This window comes from Oryza sativa, chromosome 9, assembly GCF_034140825.1.
Source record: "Oryza sativa Japonica Group chromosome 9, ASM3414082v1".
In the NCBI taxonomy this organism is placed as follows: Eukaryota; Viridiplantae; Streptophyta; class Magnoliopsida; order Poales; family Poaceae; genus Oryza; species Oryza sativa.
The window spans coordinates 27,457,045-27,467,500 of NC_089043.1; the positions used below are offsets into that span (position 1 = coordinate 27,457,045).

General features: G+C 42.2%; 1 protein-coding gene across 6 annotated transcripts; it reads right to left on the reverse strand.

Moving 5' to 3' along the window:
* Window positions 1-246: 246 nt before the first annotated feature.
* LOC136351137 (uncharacterized) lies at window positions 247-5,235 on the reverse strand. 6 transcript variants are annotated; one of them, XM_066304086.1, is made up of 11 exons: window positions 4,655-5,235; window positions 4,365-4,571; window positions 4,051-4,266; window positions 3,348-3,455; window positions 2,993-3,113; window positions 2,408-2,474; window positions 2,172-2,318; window positions 1,947-2,038; window positions 1,207-1,392; window positions 981-1,117; window positions 369-753 (listed from the first exon to the last, which is right to left on the reverse strand). In XM_066304086.1, the coding sequence occupies exons 1-4, from the start codon at window positions 5,210-5,212 to the stop codon at window positions 3,432-3,434; spliced, it is 1,005 nt and encodes a 334-aa protein (XP_066160183.1). In that variant the 5' UTR covers window positions 5,213-5,235; the 3' UTR covers window positions 369-753; window positions 981-1,117; window positions 1,207-1,392; window positions 1,947-2,038; window positions 2,172-2,318; window positions 2,408-2,474; window positions 2,993-3,113; window positions 3,348-3,431. The 6 variants fall into 6 exon arrangements, with proteins under 6 accessions (XP_066160181.1, XP_066160179.1, XP_066160180.1 ...); XM_066304084.1 differs by lacking the exon at window positions 3,348-3,455 and having other exon boundaries at window positions 247-753; XM_066304085.1 differs by having other exon boundaries at window positions 2,993-3,455.
* Window positions 5,236-10,456: the final 5,221 nt, after the last annotated feature.

Sequence of the window (10,456 nt, forward strand, 5' to 3'; positions counted from 1 at the left end):
GTCGGCAAAAGAAACAAACCCAGCATTGAAAATCCAATTAGAAGAGATTGAGTGGTTGAAGAAAAACAGAAAACGCTAATGGCTTCCTCACTTAATAAGCCTCAATCAGCGTCAAGTTAATTATACAGCCTAAAATTTCTCCTTGAATAGATAGTATCTTATGCTAATTATACAATAATATATTATTGTATTTCAGTATGGAAGATAGATATTTTTTTGCTTGGGTGAAGTTATTGGGAATGTGAATTATGGTATGAATTAATGTCTCCACATATTTTGTCCATATGTCTGTAATCTTGTTCGTCCAATGTCAGATCATTCGGTGCTCAAAGACGCTTGGCCTCGAGGGCTACAGGAGGCGGGGCCAGTAACGGAAATTTTAGCACGACGATAAATAGGGTATTGCAAATTTGGCTGTACACACACCACATTAAGGTATTACAATGGATCTCTTCATCTTTTGATAGGTAGAAACTAAATATTGTGATGCGCAAGAGTCACAGTTGGTACCGCTAGATCGAGGGGTTGACGACAGCAGCCTCCTCAACATCAACCTCAGGCCATGTGGTTACCTCAGAAAATGAGAATTGGTTGGTGGCGCCAAAGAAAGATGCAACTCGCAACAGGCAGCATTGGGAAAGCATGCTCTCTGCATCAACCGACTCTGGCAAAGGAGGTGTGCAAGTTGGGAGGAAGTCCACCTTATGGTACGTAGGTTTGAAGATCGAATGCGCAGCTCTGCAGAATATAAACCTGCAAAAACAACCGAAATGAGCTTTAAAATGCTACACGTTGGCATATCAAGTATGCATATCAGGGAACAGCTTACATTACGCAGAATATAAGGAATATTAGCTCAACACAGTATGAGGGGAACAGCTTATAAAGTGAACATACGCTCATTATTGAGAAATTAGTAGATAAGAATCATGTTAAAGTTGATGTCCATACAGAACTCATGCAAAAGGTTGGAAGGTGACCTGAGAAGAAGCCGCCTCAAGAGTGGATCGCCTAAAACTTCAACCCAAACAGGATGAAGTGAAGATGATGCAACCAAAGTAGTGGCCCATTCATTTAAGGACAATGATAGTAACTCTTCAGCTTTGTTATAGGTATCCTAAAAAAAGTTTATGTCAAAGCTCAATATAAAAAAAACTTCTCTTGCTCTGAGAGAGAAAATTGTTAACAAAAACTAAAAGCAAGTACCCTATCAATGTCGACCCCATTATTGCCAATCAGATGGCAGAAAGCTTGCAATGGAGCTGTGAGAAACATAGTAAATTGACTGCCAATCTGCCGTACAGAATCCCCACTGAATCCTGCCGAGGAAGATCGGCAACTTGGAGAAAGTAACATGGCCGTTGTCTCCCCTTTTTCAAACCCATGAATTGACTGCAATGCTTAATTTGAAAAAATTAGAGGGGATCAACGTACTGACAGCACTAACAATAAATGGCATGATGCCAACCAGCAGCCTACAGTAAAAATATGATGTATTCCATCGTAATCTAAGAGGTGCATAGTCAAAAGTAAAATGAGGAATGCCAATAGAATGGCACTTGGATAAGTATAATGCATGATTTTACACAGAAGTAAACTGAGAAAAGCTTCAACCTAAAAAATTACAAAAACTATAAGCCTGTCTATGTGCAGATCCAAGCACATGTGCTTTCTCTCAAAAAGCATTACAGGATTCAGTAAAACTGTTCATCACTCATGGATAACCCACTAAAGAAATATTCTTCAGTCTTCAGTCCCGCACTAGCCAGAATAAATTAATATAAGTGACCCATAACAAATACTCCCTCCGTCTCAAAATATTTCTATCCATATTCGTTGTACTAGATTATGTCTAATCATGTACTAAGTTGTTATATTTTAGGACGGAGGTAGTATTGAATAATGATGGTTGCTTGGGATAAAAAAATAAGATTAAACAAACCTGCCTTGAATGAATAGCTGGCATTGCTGTCGATCACCAAAAAGAGTGGTCTTCTTGTAAATGGAATCAGATCACAAGGGTATATACAGTTTGAACCTAGATGTTTTGAACATGTGTCAGAAATAACATACTTCTTTCTAGGAAAGTTGAGTCCATGTAAGGGCAACTTCAAGGATGCCATAAACCTAACCAAGAAGATAATCTAATTAAGCCAGCATTGTGAATATACCTTCACCTTCACGGCAGCCTAGCCATAGACGAGGTCCATTGTCTTCATTTACATTGATGGTACTAGTATTAGATATATCAAACTTATTCAAGCTGCTCACAACCATCTCATTTGTATCAGGGCAAAATCCAGAAGATCCCACCTCGCCTGAAAGATAAGAGAGTGTTGATTGGAATGTGCTCCCAACAGACGATATATTACAAATAACATTTTAGTTAAATGCCTACAGCACCTACCTGCAGCTGAAAGGTATATTAACATCATACCATTTGACGGGAGCTCCTCACATTTGGTGGCAAGGACCTAGATTACAAACATAACATATAACAATTGACTGATCATGCTTTGACCAACAATAATTTCCTGGTTGTATAACTATTTTGCATCAAAGTGGTATAGGAAGATTTATAATCAAAAGTACTACAATATTCTACAATTAGAGCTATTTATTTTATATTGCCTAAAGATAAACACAAAATCATATCCATTTAAGTCAAAATCAACAACTATTCATGAATGGAGAGGTAGCATACGATACAAGATAATATATGATTAACAAAAACATATAGCCCTCTATTATCCATGTTAAATAAAAAGGAATTATAATATACAAGGGAGTTGTGTAAAGCAGTCCAAAAATTTCAATAATCCCTATTAAATATAGGTGGACAGGATGTAGTCAATCTAGAAAGTTTTTTATTTTTATTTTATTTTTTTGTTAACTAATATAGAACCATGGTATGAAAGAAATTCCAAACAAGAAACAATACACTGAACAGATGTTATGGCTTGGAGGTGGCCCCAAGCTGCGTAACGCATACCCATGCTCAACTGGAGGACCTTGCTTGCCCAGAGCCGTCATGTCATAGAGAGAGAGAGAGGATAGAGTTTACAGATTAATCTCAGCTTGCTTTATTCCGTGGATTGCTTGGTCTTATAAGGCTTGCAACGATGTAACTAATTGTTAAACAAAAGGGATAACAAACATGATCTATGTGATGAATAAGAAAACCAAATGCAAGAAACAGATGAATCTTGGCTCTCCTCACCTAGCCACTTCACGCACAACACAAAGCAGAAATCAAATAGTCTCATCCCTCTCCCTTCCAAGTATAGACAAGTGGTATGCCTATTGCTACCAGTGTGGTATGGAAGTCAAGTATATACAAGTGATACCTACTGCCAGCCAGTGGGTGTGGAAGTCAATGTCCATGTGATGGGTCAGACAGGATTATGTTGTTACCATGTAGGTCCAAGTCATCATGTCCACAAGAAGCATGGTTCCTTGTTGTTATGCAATAACAATAGTTAGTGGTGTGGTTCTCCGAAATGGTTACCAAAAGAGTAGTTTTGTCGTCAAAAGTTTACTGGTCCATTAATACCAATATTATTGGTGTAGACATTAGACAATCAGATGTATGCCACCAAGCAGATTCATTGTGCATTTGAACCTCATGTCATGAACTCGGGAGGAATCAAGAAGATCATTGGCATGCTTTCTTGTCAGAATAATTAAATCAATTAGTTAATACTAGTAATATAGTTTTTTTCTCATGGAATTTCCTACGTTGTCAATTGTTATACTAGCCCATTACTGAAACATCCAACAAGTTAAACTAGCTCATCTTAAGGTGAACTAAATGCAGCAGAAATGTGTCAAATGCCAATATTATTTTTCAGGGGAGTAGTAACATGCAAGCACCAAAAACTTCTTCATATGGTAACTGTCTACCATAGTGATTTCCCTTTTTTTTCAATCTCTGATGATTATACTAGTAGATAACTATGGTGTATGAAATACATTTTAAGATTGCATGCATTCACTAAATCATAGGATAAGACAGTAAGTCAAGCATCAAATGAGGAAGAAGAGACTTACTGTTAGGAAATGAGTCACTGAGGGACGATAGAGAATTGTTTTAAGTGGGTTTGGAGGCAGCGCAGCATCTCTCAGATCTTTTAAGAGATTGGGATGATTTTGTCCACTTTCATCGCGGGTACTGTAACCATTGGTTAGTGCAAAAGAACCGCATGGTTCCCATTCGAGGCATTGAAGCATTCTGAAAACATCTATGGTGAGGTCTGTAAATTTGATCTGAGTGGAACAAACATAGCGAGGCAACTCCTCATTATTTTTGTTGTGTTAAAAACAGAAAAAAAGAGAAGGTGAGACAGAGGAAGCATTACCCCTACCTCGTTTTGATAGTAGCTGCATAGCATGGCATCACTTAAGACCAGACCTCGCTTCTTGACAGTAGGTGGGACGGTAGGAAGAGTATCAGGGGGAGGATCAAATGCGTAGCTGTACCTGAGTGGTCTCATGTTGATAAAGGGGGAGTCAGCTCTGAGAAACCTCGCGATTTCTTGGACGACGTGCTTCCACTCCTTGTAGTCGGCTTCCTGCAAGCAAGCAAGATGAGAAGGCCGAGCAAGATTTGATGTGGGATCAAAGAAGCAGTGGAATCGAATCGAATCATAGATACTTGGAGGGTCTTCTTGGAGTCGTCGAGGAGCGTGCGGATGTGGGTGGTGAGGCGAGGGACAGTGTCGGCGCGCCTGGCGAGTAGAAGCGCAACGAGGAGGAACCTGGCGAGGAAGCGGAGGTGCTTGGTGGGGGCAAAGAGATGGTCGGCGGCGTCGGCGAGGAAGTAGCCGCGGTCGAGGACGGCGTGGTAGAAGACGAAGGCCTCGGAGAGGAGGGCGGTGTCCGAGGTGCGCTGGTACTGGGAGTAGTAGAGGTGAGCGATGCGGGCGGCGATCTCACCGACCTGCCATCGGCGGAGCCCGGCGTCGAGGAGGCGGTGACGGTGCTCCTGCTGCATGCGCCACAGCTGGGTGTAGATGCGGAAGGCCTTGCCGTATTCATCGGGCTCCCGGCGGCCGAAGAGGGGGAGGTCGCGCACGCGGGCGAAGCGCCGGTCTGCCTTGTCCAGCAGCGACCAGAACTGCTCGGCCGTCCCGCCACCGCCGCCGCCGCCGCCACCTGCTTGGGCTTGGGATTGGGGTTGGGGAGCTACAACTTGGTGCGGCGACGACGCCATGGCGAATCCAATGGGTCCTCCCCCCCTCTTCCTTTTTGGTCTCCTCTCCTCTTGTGCCTTTCTCAACCGTCCAGACCCAAGCCCATAGTTCATTTCAGCCCTGTCCACGGCCCACTAAGGCACGGTCTAGATTCCAACTTTTTTCTTCAAACTTCTAACTTTTCCGTCGCATCGAACTTTCCTGCACACAAACTTTCAACTTTTCCGTCACATCGTTCCAATTTCTTCAAACTTTCAATTTTAGTATGGAACTAAACACAGCCTAAGTGTAGTTAATGTTAATTCTCTCTTCTCTCATAAAATCATATCACCTCAATTGTTTTTAGATTCATCTTTTTGGATGATCCATCAAGGGTAGAAATTGCATCTCTTCCCCCAAAGACACACCCATACAACCCAATCATTTATAACCTTTAGATAATTGATAAAGGTACAAAAATATATATACGCATAAACACATAAAAAATCGTATAGTAGGTAATAAAGAAAATTTTATAACTCATATCTCTTATATTATCATACAATTCTCCCGCAGCAACGCACGGAGTACCGATCTAGTTTTTCTTTGTACTAGTACTAATAGTACGTTTATTAAAGTCCTCCTCCCCACCTTAGAGCATCTCCTATAGACTAAGTCCCTAAACAGATTTTTGGGTTGAAGGGAGAAAAATCGAGGTCCAGCATTGCACTTAGAGCATCACCCAGAGATTACGTATAATCTCCCTCCAAAAATTAGTTTTTGGTTTTCCTAAACTGAAAATAGGTAGCTAAAAAACTGATCTCTCAAAGAGAAAACCTAAATTTTATCCCCAAAATTAAAAGTGGGCCTCTACTAAACTATCAACACATTCTCCCATGTTCCTCTCTCTCGTGCGCATGTGGAAGGAGTGGCACTACCTCCTAGCGCGAGATTGGGGATGGATGAGGGTGTCGGTTTTTACCTTTTCCCGTATATCAACATAGCATATTTTTCGGGGAAGGGACTCCAAAAAACATGCAAGGGAGTAGAGGATCTGTTAGAGTGTTTTTTCCACTAAAATCCCTTAAATTAGTTTTAGGATAAAATAGAAGTACGTTGGTGATGCTCTTATTAAAGAGCGCAAAATAGGAAGGAACCCAAATCCCTTTCCCTAGCCCCCAATCATGGGTCTCTACACTAGCCCCCATCTATTTTTTTTGGCACGGGTGAAAAATCTCTAGCATGCACTTCTCCTGTCGTTTTCACGCCCTCACACACCGCCACTGCCCTTCTCCTTTGTCGCACTGTCGGACATCGTCTGACCATCTTACCGTTCATGTTTGTAGAATATGTTGTTTTTAAGTTATATAATGCTTGTGAACTAGCATATGTGTGTGATTGTGGAAATTGAATTTTATTATGCATTTTGCAATGTTGAAAAAATTGAATTTAAATTTAAACCGTGATCTTCAAAATTGTAAATTTGAATATGGTTGAATTCTACGTGTTTGAAATATTTATATTTGAATTATTCTGGTGTTAAAATAGGTATAAATATAGTGTGTATACTAAAATAATAAAGAGAAAGATAATTGGGGCCTAAGAAATAGGAGTTATTGCTAAAATTTAAGTCATTTTTTGGGATCCTCGGAAAATGGAAGCAGCCCCAATTAGGTCTAGGGGCTTTGCAATAGGAGATGCTCTTACCAAACCACCCTATCTCTCCCACGCTATCGTCCCCTCCCAAATTAACCGACCAATAAAACCATTAAACAAAAACTAAACCGTACAAAAACACTTCTATCATATTATTTTTTTTACAGTAAAGAGGGAGCTTCACATGTTCTTTCTAATCCCATTACAACGCAAAGACATTAACGGCGAGTTGTCTTGGATTATTATTAATGTCATGTAGAGTAAAACAAGATGAGTTATTAATGCATGAATAATTTAATATTAGTTATTACAAACTTAAAAATGGGTCTGTTTGATTTTTTTTAAGAAAACTTTTATATAAAAAGTATTTAAAAAACACACCATTTAATAGTTTAGAAAGTATGCTCACAGTAAACACGGGAATAGCAAAATCCAAGCTCACTTTCAAACTCGCGTAATGGCAATGGCATAGAAACGGATGTAAAATTCCACCAAATGGCAAATACGGAATAGAAAATTTTTAATGACATATAAGAAAACATGTGGACTTTGAGTGATAAATAAGGAATAAATTTGCTCGAAGGGATATGGAGGTATATCGATGTAGGGTTTAGAAGCATCGGGAGATCGGCAGGTAGGAGGGACGTAGTTGGCGGCATGTGTCATAGGGGCTAACCCACAGGAGTGAGAACCCCTCCCCGTGAGAATGGAGATTCGTCCAGCGGGTTTGTCAGCACCTGGACGGTGGTCGTGCCGAGATGGCATGAAGGAAGTCGCGAGGATGGAGGCGAGTGAGTACGCAAGAGAGCCCGCGGCAGGAGGATGAAGATGTTTATACAGGTTCAGGCCACCGCGAGGTGTAATACCCTACTCCTGTGTTCTGGCTTTCACTAACTCCCCTAGGTCGGCGACCGGATGGGAAGTCCAGCTGACGAAGTACGAGACCGACTCTTTTCCCTAAGGGAGGAGTTACAAGCAATATGAGGCGATGTCTAAGGCCTTGAGAAATTAACCGACCAAAGACCCCTTTAACGGGGGCTAGTCCCCTCCTTTTATAGCACAAGGAGGTGCTCACAATATTACCTAACTACCCTTGAATATGTCACATCGAATATCTTGTCTTATGCCATCTGACTCCTCGGTCGTGCTCCTCAAGAAACCCTTCAAGTCCTCAGTCAGAAGTGGTTGGACTATCCTCCACCTCACACACCACGTGGTGTGAGGTGGGCCTGGTGAGGCCCGGGCTCTGTTTTGCCGGACACGGTACCCCCCTCCCCTTGCCTGGCATAGGGAAGGTGTCTTCGGGCAGGTGCGACGCATGTCTCGGGCAACACCGGCCCTAGTTTTTTGGGGTGCAAGTCACGTCGAAGTTTCTCCGTCATAAGACGGAGAGATATCTTCCATAAGCTTGGCCTCGAATGGGGTGCAGCGCCTTACAGCTATCCGTAAGACTTTACGCCTCCTGTCCAGACTTGGGGTCACATCCCTGACATCTTTGAAGGCGGTAGTTAGGATATTTCTAGCGTACCTTACTGAGGAAGGTATAACCGGACGAATATCTCTGTGTTACTTCCTTGGTAAGCCTCAGAACCCTTTTCTTCGAAGAGAAGGAGGAGGAGATCTTACCGGGGGTCTTCGGCAGCCCGGGCCCAGCCATGTGAGGCCTACGGCTGCCTAGGCCACGTAACTTAACGAGAAGGTGTCCTTGGTTAGACAGAGACCGAGAGAGGTGACGAGAAAGGAAGAGAGAGACAGAGAATGTTGACTCCTGCGGACGGGCAGAGCTCGTTCTTGGGCCCACAGAGAGCCCGGGACCTAAGCCCTTTACTATCCGAGCCATCCTCTCGGCTCCTCCGCTGGACGCATACTTGGGGGCCAAGGCAGCCCCCGAGCGTTCGTGAGGCGGTCCCAGGCTCCTAAGGTCGGGCCCTGCGACCGCATCTCGCCATTCCCATTTCTCTTCGGAATTTCTTTAGTACTTGGGGTTTGTTTGGCATAGCTCCCAGCTCCAGCTCCTGGAGCTGGAGCTCAGCCAAACAGTTTCAGCTGCACCAAAACTGGGAGTGGAGCTGGTTGGAGCTCTCTCACAAAATGAACTAGAGTTGTGGAGCTGGATTTAGGCAGCTCCATAACTCCACTCCAGACCTAACTCCTGGAGCTAAATTTAGGAGTTGGAGCTGTACTAAACAGGCCCTTGGTTAATTGTTTTGACGGGGAAATGGGGACCCCCATTCCCATTTCGTCGATAGTGTGGTCCATGGTATACTCGCTGGTCTCGGCCACCTAGGCCTTCGCGTAGCTCGTGTGCACGAAATAGGCCTCCGCCGCCACTACCTCTGATGCTGATTCTCCTGCCTCAACTAACACCGTCACGTTGCGCTGCTCATACATGCCAAGGTGAGTGCCCTGCAAATGCAATTCCAAATCAATGCATCTAGCCATGTAGGTGGCCATCGAGGAATATATGTATATGCATATGTACCTTGAGGGCATCGAGGTCGACCTGGACGCAGGGTGACACTACGCAGAGCTCGCCGATGACGAGATGGTCGTCGGAGGATGAACTCCTTGGAAGGATGGGGAGGAGGAAGGGTACAAAGTAGGTCCCCACGACAAGCAAGGCTGGGGCGGCGGTGGAGGTGGCGCTAGCCAAGGGGGAACCGGAGGAGGTGAGGAGAGGGTGATTGGGGAAACCGCGCTTCAGGCTACCGTCTCCTCCCCCTCCATTGCTGCATTAATTTTAGCCACACTTTGGCTCCTCGGTCCTCACAAATATGCTCACAAATATGATGTGACAGTAATATGAATATGGACACATGTATGTCCAGATTCGTAGTACTCAGTATTAGGTTGGTTTATATGGGACGGAGAGAGTACATCGCAGAGCTATATAGAAATTATTGCCATGTCAAAAATACATCATCAAATATGGCAACAAAATAAATAAGCCATTAATAACAATATGTTAACTAGTAATATGTTCGTGCTAAATGCTACGGTGCAATTCTTTTTGTCTTTAATAACCTTTAAATTTTCATGTTAGGAAAAAATATTTTTCTATGATACGTGCAATTGAGTTTTATTTCAATTCATATCATACATCAAATATGTTTCACGCAAAGTACAATAATATGATCCTGCGTGGGTATCACCGGCACACATACATCACCACACATGCAACACCATACTCACCCCACGGATGTTTCACCTAACACACGCTAGAACCAGCCATACATTCCTAATCTCACTAAATTCCTATTGAAAACCTAATTGCATAGACGTAATATTTGTGGACTTTTTTTTTCTTTAATGACTTCAAACTAGGAATTTTGCAAGAAAACGCACAATTTAAATTGATATGTTTTTTCTATGTCCATCCAAGTAGGAAGCTATTTTCCACCCTGATTTATGTAGAAATTTATAGTGAAAAGATATATAATACTTCCTTGGTTTTATATTATAAGTTTAGATTTTTTTTTCATAGCTAAACTTTTTTTATTTTGACCCGTTTATAAAGAAAATTTTAGCATCTATAATGTCAAATTAGTTTCATTAAATATGATAATGATAATGTGTCTATTTTGTATTAAAAATATTATTATATATTTTTTATAAATTTGAAAAAAAAA